General features: G+C 40.6%; 1 protein-coding gene across 1 annotated transcript in view; it reads left to right on the top strand.

The window, feature by feature from the left end:
* The window catches only part of rims2a (regulating synaptic membrane exocytosis 2a), a 1020455-nt gene that overhangs the window by 283754 nt on the left and 723094 nt on the right, over window positions 1–13607 (top strand). Inside the window, exon 4 of the mRNA XM_080193752.1 lies at window positions 4109–4319. Within this exon, the coding sequence (XP_080049878.1) occupies window positions 4109–4319 (211 nt within the window). The remainder of the gene's footprint in view (window positions 1–4108; window positions 4320–13607) is intronic.

The following is a 13607-nucleotide window of genomic DNA, read 5'->3' as shown; positions in this document are numbered from 1 at the left end:
AAAGATTCAACATGCAGTTTATTGAACAAAGCTTTGACAGAAGTGCCAGCACTCTGCAATGCTCACAGTCAACTCCTCAATTTGGAGTGGCAGCTAGTCATTTTTTATACACTTTGATCATGCAGACATCAACGGTTATGTCGTCATTAGCTTTAGGTGGTTACATGCAGTAGCCAGTTGGGCTCCCCTACCAACAATTAACCTCCAATCACATTCCTTTAAAACAACCGTTAACAAAAGGGGAACTTATTGTTTTGGTTCTGTTTTATCTTAAGCTAAGCTGACCATCTGGACCTCAAAGTCTATTTTTTTTGTCTGTTCTGTAGTTTTTTATACACTAATAGGATGTTCTTTGCTAACCACAACAATAGCGCTGAGCACAGCTAGTCCTATAGTGATGTACACATTAGTTTCCAAAGGTCAGTCTTAAGTTTACTCCAACAGTTTTGTTTCTTGTGCACTATACAGACAAAGCGTACTGCTCATAGAGAAGCGTGCAGAATGTAGTATTACCATCATATCTAGGGTGTAAACAAAGATCAACTTAATGCAAGTTAAGTCCATTCAAAAGTCTGATGGCAGCAGGGAAGAAGCTGTTCTTGAGTTGGTTGGTACATGACCTCAGACTTTTGTATCAGATGAGTGTCCGAGGCCTAACTATTTTCACCTGCTTCATTGGTGACCTTCCTTCTATCATTCAGTCACAAATATGGATGTTTCCTGATTGCGCAATGTTCAGCACTGTTTGCAGTTCCTCGAATACTGAAACAACCCATGTCCAAATGCATCAAAACCTGGACAATATCCAGACTTGGACTGACAAGTGACAAGTAACATTCGTAACACAAGTACCAGGCAATAACCATCTCCTCTTGACATTCAATAGCATTACCATCACTAAATCCCTGGAGGTTACCATTGATCAGAAACTGAACTGGACTATTCATGTAAATACTGTTCCTACAAGAGTGGGTTAGAAAGTAGGAATCTTGTGGAGAGTAACTCACCTTCTGATTCCCCAGAGCCTATCCACAATTGACAAGGAACAAGTCAGGAATATGATGGAACACTTTCCCTTTGCCTGGATGAGAGCTATGCCATAACACACAAGAACCTGACACCATTCAGGTCAAAACAAGCCACTTGATTGGCATCCTTTCCATAAATCTCCATGCCCCCCACCACCACCACGCACAGTAGCAGCAGTGTGTACCATCTACAAGATGTAAAGCAGGAACTCACCAAGGCTCCTGAGACAGCACCTTCCAAACTCAAGACCTCTGCCATCGAGAAGGACATGGACAACAGATACCTGCATCAAGCAACAGCAATGTTGTCAGCACAGACAATACAAGAACACCCTAAAAAGAACCTTATTAACTTCTGGATTGCAGACCACCTTTTTGAGGAAAGCACTACAGTTGGCAGGCTTACATGGGGGTAAGCACTGCAGGTTAGTTCGGCATGTTTCAAGGACCATCCAAGCCAAACTCACAATGTCTGATGTGCCCAGAGGAAAGACGAGAGTACGCCAAGCACCAAAATCCCCTTGTGAACTTTCAATTCTGTGTACATTCAATCTAATCCACATCAGCTCTTCATCATCAGAGGACCCACGGTATAGACGATAAAATTGTTTACAGCTTAGGCATGCTTGAACAATGAGGAGTTTACCACATATGTCTATGCACCTATACTCAGCAGTTCTGAAGGCTGGCGTTTCCTGGAATAAGTATGACCTTATGGCTTGTAGTTGAATATTAGCATCCAGCATCGTTTGGTCTGACTGCACATGTACTATGTAAGTGTGGAATATTGCTAATGAACTGACAGTGGATTGCTATGTGCCCATATTTTCACAAGTATTTTACATTTTTGTGCATTTCTAATATATAATAATTCTTGTTTGGTTCATATCTTGGCACTTTTTTCATAGATTAGAAAATTTTGTGCATCTCAGAAACTAGAGGTTCTAGTTCTTTAACCCCTTTAACTAGAGGTTCCAGTTCTCACGTCATCAGCTACCCAACAGCATTCCTGATCATTGCACCAAAGTTCGTTCAAAGCATAAGTCCATCAACTACATATGAGGAGCATTATCCCAGAACTGACATTTTCTTTGATCCATTTTCACACAGAAATAAACAGTAGAGTTAGTCAAACAGAAATTCCTGTTCATACCAATTAAGCATTTTGCTAGACATTTGTTTAGGGACTCCAATGGATAATTATAGTTGCATGGTAAGTGTTTATGTTTGATCTGCATGTGTTTTACTGCAGACCAACGAGAGAAAAAGGAGCAATACATGTCATACCATTTTTTGTTTTAACACAGCAGAAAGCTAACTCCTACAGTGGACACAAAGAAGAAATTGCGTGTTGTATTGTTTTTTGGAAACTGACAGATTAGCTTATCATTGACTGGGATAGTCTTATTCAATAGTCTTGTGCATTGGAATGAGTTTAAATTTGTCTGAAAAATGCCCAAATAGTAAGCAAAATATAGTATTAGGTGATGCTCAGTGGCTTCAGATTATCCTTTGGCTTGTGAGTCAGCACTTTAGACTGGATTTTGCATATCTGGGACCCATAGTTCATCCACTGAGTTGAAAGATTGATGAGGATTTAGATATTAAGAATGTACGCTATAGTTGTAGTTTACAATCGTAAATTTGTGATGCACATACGTTTGAAATAACCATTTATGTAATGTTTTCTCTCTGTGTGCAGTGATAGGAAATATTTTAACTTATTTGGAAAGTGTATAATGAAAGTTTGCCAAAGTACTCTTTCTTCAACTTTACACATAAAGAAATGTCTATCACACACTAGTTTTCTAATGTGCAGAAGTGCAAATGACTACATCTCCAGGGGGTTGAGACAGAATGCATTGACACTTGACAAAGTAAGCATACCCAGTGAGGAAAAGGCAACATCTCCACAGATTTATAGTCAAGGATTAAGGAAAATAAAGATACTGGGTAGGAGTTGGTTATGGTCCATTCTTAGGAGCCTAACCATTAATGCACAAATAGTCTGCACTTCAAAATGAGGCCTTAGTGGGCCCTGAGTTTCAGTTTAACAGTTTGGGTGAGCTGCCACTCGTTGATTGTCATGCTTTCAGCTTTGCCGTTTGAAGAGGATGAATTTCTACCTCCTCACCACAGTAAGAAGTCTCACAATACCAGGTTAAAGTCCAACAGGTTTATTTGGAAGCACAAGCTTTCGGAGTCTCATCGGCATCTCCACATCATACCTCACCACAGGCAGCCCTCAGCTAAACTCTAATTAGTTGGCAGGATTAAAGCAGGGCAAGGGAAGGTGCAATGATTTTTTTTTGATTGCAGGCCACAGTATTGCTCTGGAGCTGGGATCAGCACTGCTGCTCCCTAGTTTACATGAAACTGTTAAAAAAAAACTTCCTTTTTTCCTTGCCACTGTTTCGTGACAGTGACTGCTGAAGGCTTGGAAGGGAACAGACCCAGCCTGATCCCATTGTCTAGCAACAAACAGCACAAAAGGATTGTTTTTGAAATGGCATATTGAAATCACTGGAAAAGGCATATATGTCCGTCTGAGGTACTTAAGACTGTTGTAACTTTTATGCAGGCACTATTCTATGATCAAAGAAGAATATTTTCTAATGTTGCTTCTGATTAATCCAATCTTTATTTAAAACATTGCATTTTCTGTGAACATATGGTTTGAAATTTTACAGCATAAATGCTATTGAAGACAGGTGTTTATTTGTCTTACTCCCATTGCTATTCCTCTATTCAACTAAATTTTCTTGCAACATCTGACCAATATTGCTATGACTAGGACCAAGACACGTACATGAAATGGGTCTGACGTTTAATAGTTATTAAATTCTGTCTGGCTCACAAACCTGAAGGGATCTTGTCACTTTTTTGTTGATGGGAGACAAGCGAGCTGTTACAGCATTGCGCTGTGTTCTGTTAGTGAATTGATAGAAAATGGGGCCTTAAGAACACTGCTTACTTTGTGAAAGCAGCTGGAAAGATAAGAGGAAAATTGTAAATACAGAGGGACACCACTTAATTTCCTTTCTATGAAATGACTTATTTTGTCCTTTTGACATCTGCAGGAAATTGCACCAGCAGTTTGAGATGTACAAGGATCAAGTAAAGAAGATAGGTGATGAAGCACAGCAACAACAGGAACAGAAGAGTGATGCACCCACCTGTGGAATCTGTCACAAAACCAAATTTGCCGATGGTTGTGGTCACATCTGTTCATATTGCCAAACAAAATTTTGTGCTCGTTGTGGAGGACGAGTGTCACTGCGATCGAATAAGGTAGGATGTCTTTCACTTTATAATGAGAAATGTCATTTATATAATTGACTTTTGATCACATTAAGCTCCTCTTCAGTGTTAGCAGCCCCACTTTGTTGGCTATTTATTCTGAATTCTTTTAGTTGATTTGAGTTTCCAGGTATTGTTTCAGTCTAATTTGTCCAAATCAATGTTATGGGAAAAGATTTGTTGACTTCACTTTCCATCTTTGTACTATACTCAAAGTGTTGATTGATCATGATGTCTGAGTAACTCACTGAACCAGATGTGTGAAATGTATTATTCCTCTTCCCCTACGGTGTTCTCCTGTCATGCACTATTCCTCAGCCAAGAGAAAGAATAACTTCCAACACCACTGCCAATAATTCATCTGAGACATCGGTGAGGATTGGATTGAGTGAGGTCTTTGTGACTCTCACCAAGTAATTTGTGTTTTGGCCACTTTCTATTTCACCTTATCTCTGCTTAGCAATATCTCTAATATGGGAGCAGCATCCGAAATGAGGGCACTGGAAATTGCAATGCATGAACCTGTAGGCTACACATTTTTCAAAAAATCATTTCTAACCTTAGAAGAGTAATTTCACGAACTTGCACTGCTAAAATGGTGGCCTTGTTTGCAACATAGCTTCATTACTGTCACCACACCCGATAAATTGTAGTGTAATTCTTATTTTCAGTTTTCTTCTTGGCAGTTTGAGTGAAATATGCCTTTTGTTTAAACAGGAATGTGTTGAACCCTTGCAACAGTTTCCAAATCAGCATAAGGACATTGGAAATGACTATTCTGCCTGGTTATTTAAAATGGGTTCAGTGCAGCTGCACAGTGCCCTTGAGCACCAGCATGTCTGAATGTCAAGCTCAGACTGTGCAGGTGGCTAAAGTGCCAAAGTCTTGTGCAGTTTATATTCACTATTCATGCTGCAAAGATCTAGATTTTTTTAAAAATGGTCACAACCCATCAAAATGATACCAAATCAACCTTATCTCTCATTTAACAGAATGAACAAAACTGTATTATTGCTGTATCCAAATTAGCATTGTAACTAACTGAGCAGACTTTGTGAAAATAGGTAATGCCACATCTGAGACCTGGGTTTCAGTTTAGCTTAGAATGATGAGACAAAGGTCTCTGTATTTGCTATAGTGCAAGGAGTCCAGTGTGGAATGAATTTGAATACAGTTGATGCATTTATTGCTGAAACTGGTTCCACTGTACAGAGTTTAGCATTAAGTAAGCCCACGCCGGACACACCATATTAGTGACTGATACGAAAAATAGAAGTCCCACCCTGATGAGAAACTCTGTGATCAAACTTTATGATCTAGCCACTGCATTGTTGGAGAGTGCAGGTATTAATTTTAGATATTTGCATTAATTAAACAAAAAACCAGGCAGCCTTCACTTTGAATGGAGCTCACGCTATATGTCACATGATAGTGCTTGATGGAGAAATGAATGGAAAAAATAGAAAGCAATGTCTAACTATAAAAATAGGAGTACACTTTTATGTTGGGGGGTGGAAGGAGATGGTTAGTCGTGCTGGGATGGTGTTAAATGGACAACCAATATGCTACCACCACTACTATGTCACCACCAGAGTTAAAAACTCTTTTAAAAACTCGAACCTTTCAGATCTAAAAGGGTTAAGTGAATGGAAAGCACAGCTGAGTAAGTTCCAACTTGTCAGTGGTATAATGATGTCACCACCACAATGGAAGCATTTGAGGAATATAGAAAATGTCAATTGCTACAGAGCATGGAAAATGTCAAATTGAATTAGCAAGACATTTCACTTAGATGAATAAGATGCAGAGAGCCAAATTCTTCTCCATGTAGTGCTGCAAGAGCTCCAATATTGACCACAGTTCTCTGGCCGTTCACACTGGCACTCCCCAGGGCCTGATGGGATATACCCCAAAATACAGAGAGGCAAGGGAGGAAATTGCTGGGACCTTGAGAGAAATCTCAAGGTCCTAGTGGATTGGAGAATAGCCAATGTTGTTCCTTTGTTTAAGAAAGGTAGCAAGAATAATCCACGTAATTACACGCCAGTGAGCCTTACGTCAGTGGTAGGGAAATTATTGGAGAGGATTCTTTGAGACAGGATTTATTCCCACTTGGAAATAAGTGGATGTGTTAGTAAGAGGCAGTATGGGTTTTGTGAAGGGGAGGTCGCGTCTCACGAACTTGATCGAGGTTTTTGAGGAAGTGACGAAGATGATTGAGGGTAGGGCAGTGGATGTTGTCTACATGGACTTTAGTAAGGCCTTTGACAAGGTCCCTCATGGCAGACTGATGCAGAAGGTGAAGTCGCATGGGATCAGAGGTGAACTAGCAAGGTGGGTATAAAATTGGCTCGGTCAAAGAAGACAGAGGGTAGCAGTGGAAGGGTCTGTTTCTGAATGGAGGGCTGTGATAAGTGGTGTTCCTGAGGGATCAGTGCTGGGACCTTTGCTGTTGTAATATATATAGAAATGATTTGGAGAAAATGTAACTGCATTGATTAGTAAGTTTGCAGATGACACAAAGGATGGTGGATTTGTGTGTAGCGATGAGAACCATCAGAGGATACAGCAGGATATAGAGCAGTTGGAGATTTGTGTGGAGAGATGGCAGGTGGAGTTTAATCCAGACAAGTGTGAGGGAATGCATTTTGGAAGGTCTACTACAGATAGGAAATATTCAGTAAATGGCAGAACCCTTAAGAGTATTGATAGGCAAAGGGACCTGGGTGTATGGGTACATAGGTCACTGAAAGTGGCAATGCAGATGGGGAAGGTATCAGGAAGGCATACAGCATGCTTGCCTTCATCGGCCGGGGTACTGAGTTTAAAAATTAACAAGTCATGTTGCAGCTTTACAGAACCTTAGTTAGGTCGCACTTGGAATATAGTGTTCAATTCTGGTCGCCACGTTACCAGAAAGATGTGGATGCTTTGGAGAGGGTGCAGAAAAAATTTACCAGGATGTTGCCTGGTATGGAGGGCATGAGCTATGAGGAGAGGTTGGAGAAACTTGGTATGTTCTCACTGGAGCAACAGAGGTTGAGGGGAAATCTGAAATCTGATAGAAGTCTACAAGATTGAGGGGCATGGACAGAGTGAATAGTCAGAAGCTTTTTCCCAGGGTGGAAGAATCAATTACTAGGGGGCATAGGTTTAAGGTGCGAGGGGCAAGGTTTAAAGGAGATGTATGAGGCAGATTTTTTACAGTAAGAAGTCTCACAACACCAGGTTAGAGTCCAACTAGTTTATTTGATAGTAATCTCACAAGCTTTCGGAAACGGTTTTCCTTCATCAGGTGTGTGGAAGGTTCTGATCAGAGAAGGGCATATAGAATCGCACACGGTTCACAGAATACTGATTAGAATGCAAGTCTTTGCAGCTAATCTGCTATTCATGTTGTAGAGATGCTGGTGTTGGACTGGGGTAAACACACTAAGAAGTCTCACAACACCAGGTTAGAGTCCAACCAGTTTATTTGACAGTAATCTCAAAAGCTGTCGGAAACGGTTTTCCTTCGTTATGTGCGTGGAAGGTTCTGATCAGAGAAGGGCATGTAAAGACACACAGAGTTTACAGAATACTGATTAGGATGCAAGTCTTTACAGCTAACCAGATTTTTTACACAGAGAGTAGTGGGTGGCTGGAGCTCGTTGCTGGGGGAGGTAGTGGAAGTGGATATAGTAGTGACTTTTAAGGAGTGTCTTGACGAGTACATGAATAGGATGGGAATAGAGGGATATGCCCCCCTGAAGGGTAGGGGGTTTTAGTTAAGTCAGGCAGCATGGTTGGTGCAGGCTTGTTGGACCAAAGGGCCTGTTCCTGTGCTGTAATTTTCTTTGTTCTTTAATCTTTGATTGTTGGTCCCACTGGCAGCACACCCCCTGCCATGGGTTTCCCAGTGGCATGGAGTAGTTTCAATGGGAATTCTCATGGTCCTGTCACCAGCAAACAGCACGTAATCTCCCACTTCCGAGAAAAATGCTAAGAGGAGGCCAAAGAATCTCACCCCATGATAAATTCTAGGACAAATGTTATTTGTACTCAAATCATGGCAGCTAAAAGAAATTTTGATTCATAGTCAAAATCTCCTCTTCTCCTTTCCCTACAATACTATACAACCATAAGAAATAGGAACAGGAATAGGCCATTCAGCCCCTTGAGCTTGCTCTGCCATTCAACAGGATCATAGCTGCTCTGATGATATTCCTAATGTCCACTCTCCTGCCCTTTCCCCATAACTCTTGATTCCCTTACTGATCAAACATCTATCTAGCTCAGTCTTAAATATATACAAATGGGTGGGATTTAATGGTCTCACTTGTCCCAAAATTGTAAAATCCCACCTGAGGTCAATGGACCTTTCCCAATTCCCATGGTGGGCGGGACAGTAAAATTCCAGTCCCCACAGCTCTCTGTAGCAAGGAGTTCCAAAGATCCTCAACCCTGTGAGAGAAAAATTCCTCATTTCAGATTTAAATTGTTATCCCATTATTTTGATACCGTGCCTCTTAGTCTTAGACTCTGCCCTGAGGGGAAACATCCTCTCACCACTTACCCTGTCAAACCCCTTGAGAATCCTACATGTTTCAATGAGACCAACTCTTATTCTAAAATTCACTGAGTCTCAACCTGTTATACCTTTTCTCATAAGACAATCCCTCCAAACTGGGGATTATTCTAGTGAACTTTCTCTGACCTGCTCCGAAAAGAATAATATCTTTCTTTAAATAAGGGGACCAGAACTGCTCTCAGTACTCCAGATGTGGTCTCACCAGTATCTTGTACAGTTGCAGCAAGACTCTCCTGCTCCTACACTCCAACCCCCTAGAAATAAGAACCAACATTCCATTGTTCAGCCGCAAATAAATTTACATTACTGTAAAAATAGCCGTCCTTGTTACTTGTTGCACCAGTGCGCTAACTTTCTTTGTTTTGTGCATTAGATCCCCCCCCCACCCCCTGCCCCCAGTCCTTTAGTTTTGCAACTTTTTGCATTTATGTAATGCTCTAGGGCTATTCTGCAATATTCCATTAAATAAAAGGTTTTCACCTTTATACACAGAATCCCTACAGTTCAGAAGGCGATCATTCAGCCTATCGGAGTATGCACCAGCTGTCCAAGGGAGCATCTTGCCCAGGTCCACCACTGTCCAATGCCCGTAATCCCACAGATTTATCCCGCTAAGCCCCCTAACCTACACACCTTTAGACACAAGGGGCATGGTCAATCCATCTAACCTGCAAATCTTTGGAGTGTGGGAGGAAACCAGAGCACCAGATGAAACCACACAGACCATGTGTGGGAGAATGTGCAAACTCCACACATAGTCACTCAACGCTGGAATTGAATCCTGGTCCCTGGTGCTCTGAGGCATCAGTGCTGTAATTATACATATATTCTGACATAGCATATACATATACCTCAATGGCATACATAAATTTAAAACAAATGCAACAGTCCTGATTTTAACTTGGAATGCATTCGGAGCAGGATATATGAGAAATATAATCAGGAGTTTGACATATGCCTGCTGCTCCTGTCAATAAAATCATGACTGATCTTTGACCTCAACTCCACCTTCTGCCTGATGCCCTTATTCTTTATCCAAAAGAGAAAATGCTGGAAAATCTCAGCAGGTCTGGCAGCATTTGTCAGGAGAGAAAAAACCCGACGTTTCGAGTCCAGATGACCCTGTGAGATCTGCTGAGATTTTCCGGCGTTTTCTCTTTTGGTTTCAGATTCCAGCATCTGTAATAATTTGCTTTTATCCCTCATTCTTTATTTTCAGACTTGAGTATACTCAATGATTAAACATCAACAGGCCTCTTGGGTAGAGAATTTAAAAGATCCACTATCCTCTGAGTGAAGAAATTTTTCAAAATTTAGATAATGAAAGCCAATGGCCTGAAATATAACTCTGTTTCTGTCTCCAAAGATGTTACCAAACCTGCTCAATATTTCCAATATTTTCTGTTTTTATTTCTGTTTTCTTCCTTGTTGTATTGGAGATATAGACCGGGATTTCCACGGAGTTGAAATGACTCTGGAGCCTTTTAAAAATGAAAGCTGGAACCCAATTTCCCATTCATTTCTGGCATCCCCAATTTCCCCTGGCTTGTGATAACCCCACACTCTTGACCTGGTTGTTTGCATTGTGCAGGGAGGCATTGCTCAATGCCCTGCAATCTTTGTGGAGTTGGGCCAGCTTCTCCGTGACTTATGATTCATAGCCCTCAAAGGAGTTGTGAACCAAAGTCAGGATTTGGGAAACTTTTTAAAGCTAATTTTAAAATGTTCTCACCCATGCCCCCTCCACTGCAAATCTCCCAACCTACCCACATTCACCCAACATATGCTATGTATAAAACCAATAGACATATCACAATAATTCTGTGCCTGCTGCCTACCAATCTTATTTGTGACCCTTCACATGTAGTCGCACATCTTAATTCATACATACATTGTCCTTTTTGCTATCTTTCTCCGTCTATTTCCTGCAATTTTTAGGGTATTTCTAATTTTACTGCTACATATTTTTCTCTGATGTCATGCCTGACATGCCAGCTCCTCCCTGTAATTTCCTGGTTCCCGTCCTCTTGCCAAATTGGATTAATCTTTTAGTGAAAAATTTGACTTGGACGTTGTTTTAGGGCAACTCATCCAAATTGCATTGGTACTCTTACCCTAGAAGCAGTCCCAATGCCCCACAAAACTGAAATCCTCTCTCCTGCACCACTTCTTCACCTTCACATTTAACTACGTTGTCTTTCTGTATCTGCAGTCACTAGCAAGTGGCACTGAGAGCAATCTGAAATTGCTACTTTTGGCATATTTTTCTCAAAATCTTCCTCTTAGCTCCTGAAACGCTGCCTGAAGGATGTCAATGTCATTGGTTTCAATATGGACAGTGACTTCTGGCTGTTCCCCTTCTCCATGTAGGATACTGTGCACTTGATCGGTGATATCTGTTAACCTGAAGCCAACATGCCATCTGGGAATCACATTGCGGTTTCAGAAATGTCTGTCCATGCCAGCAACTACAAATCCCATATGAGTACTGCATTTCCACTCTTTATTTTCTGTGTGTAGTAAACTTTCCTATGGTGGCAGGAATTTGATTTTTACTACAATTCTCCAAAGAGCCATCAGTCTCTATGGTATTCAAAATTAGAGAGTGATTGGCAAGTGCAATTGGCTTGGGTGATTCCTGAACCCTCTGTGTTTTTCCCCTACTCTATCTGGTGATCATCCATTTCCTCACCTCCCGCACTGTCCTGAGCTATATAGTGACTCCATCTTGAATTGTAGATTCGAGGCAACTCTCTGATTCCTCGATGTAAAAGTAACTTCAGTGCTTCTCAAACTCCGACAGTCAAATCAACTATCAAAAGCTTTGGTTAAGGCAACAGATGCCAGATGTAAATATTGATAAAGGATAAAGCCACATCTGATATGTGGCTCAGATACTTCACTTTTGAAATGTAGTCACTGTTGTAATGTAGAGAAACATGACAGCCAGTTTGCACGTGACAAGGCTGCCCGAGATCAGTAACTTTATTCAGTTATGTTGAATTCCACTCTGCTTCTTCAAATAGTGGCATAGAATTTTTTACATCCACCTGAAAGATATATGTCAGTTCCATGTATGGCACTTCTGACCCTCTGACAGTATAGCAACCCCTTGGTACTGCACTGAAGTGTCAGCCTAAATTTTTCATTGAAGTCACTGGAGTAGGTCTTGGCCCCACAACCTTTAGGCACAAAGGCAAGAATGCTACCACTGAGCAGATTAGGCAGAATTGCTTACGCAAGTGCTCAGTAATATAGTAATAACATTGCACATTAAACTTAACAGTGAGGGAGGATGTTCCAAAAGTGAACAGTTTTGGTAACTGAAGCAGCAAAAATGCTACGTTTCTGATATTTTCTTCAAGTTTTTGTACTTTGTTAAGATATTTCACCAAGTTGGCCTCTTATGTGAATATTTAACTTTGAAACATTGGTCAAATGTTGATTTATATTGGGAAACTTAAGGCTGACTCTGATGCTTCAAACCATCTACTTTATTTTGATGTTCTTTTTCTGCCTCTGGGAAGTTGGAAATTGATTACTCCATGTGTTTTTTAGAGAAATAATTTAGGCCCTTAATTGATATTTGCTCTATCAAGTTGAATCTGGCTTCCTCCTATCGTCCAGGGCAATGTTCTGGTGTTCTAAGTTCAAATCCCACCTTGGTAGATAATCAAATTTGAATTCAGTAAAAAGCAAGGTGAATCTAATTCAAAGAATCTCTTAACAATCCAGTACAATTTCAGCACAACAGGCTGGTAGAATATTTGTATGAATCTACGTTGCAAAATGTGTTTAGGATAATGGCAGAAGCAGTGGTGACTTGGGAATGTAGTTGAAAATTAATGTCATCCTCCAATTGTTTGTTCAGTGGTCACCAAGGAGAATGCGCGAGATCTTAGATTGTGAATGGAGTTTTAAGCATGTTACAAAATACAGTTTTACCACGTGAGCACAACTGACCACAAGTGAATTCATTAACATTCCATGTGCATATAGATGTTTCAGACTAATGAGAATGCTCGATACTAATAACTCAGTGGACATCCTTTCCAAATAGCTCAGCAGCTACAAGGTGTATCCATTTAACTATATTTTGAGATTCATTTTAAGTACAAAAGTGGATTGGTTATTTTATTTTCTGTCCAATCATGGGTAAAACAGTCCAAGGCCTGGACTTAAATTTTCAAACCCTGATTCAGCAAAAGTGCAAAGGTTGACGGTCATTTTTCCTATATTGCTTCAGTGACTTTATTCAAAAGTCTTACACTGGCTGTAAAGCTATTTCATAAATATGATGGTCATGAAAGTTGTTAGATGAGTGCAATCTTTCTTTTCTTTCAACCCTTATTGAGCAATGGTTAGTGTCTTATCTCGATGATCATGGTAGAGTGAGGGATATGCTGACCATGGGATTACAGATAGTGATGGAATATATTGCTGCCATTGGTAATGATCACAGTGCCTCACGGAAACTAGATTTTGAGCTGCTAGATTGGTGCTGAATCTGTTCTATTTAGCACAGTGGCAGATTGATTGGTTAGGACAAGATCAAGTATTTTCTTCCTCATTCCAGAGCCTTCCTGTAGTCCTGGCACCACCTGCTGTATTGTTGGTCCAGCAGCTATGTTGCTCAGGAGTTGGTCAACAGTGGCACTACAGAACCACTTTTGGGGAGTACCATTGTAAAACCCATGCCGTGTACAAAC

Source organism: Carcharhinus amblyrhynchos, chromosome 8, assembly GCF_965287045.1.
Source record: "Carcharhinus amblyrhynchos chromosome 8, sCarAmb.v2.hapA, whole genome shotgun sequence".
Classification (NCBI taxonomy): Eukaryota; Metazoa; Chordata; class Chondrichthyes; order Carcharhiniformes; family Carcharhinidae; genus Carcharhinus; species Carcharhinus amblyrhynchos.
The sequence above is the reverse complement of the archived record's forward strand: the minus strand, read 5'-3'. Positions and strand labels throughout refer to the sequence as shown.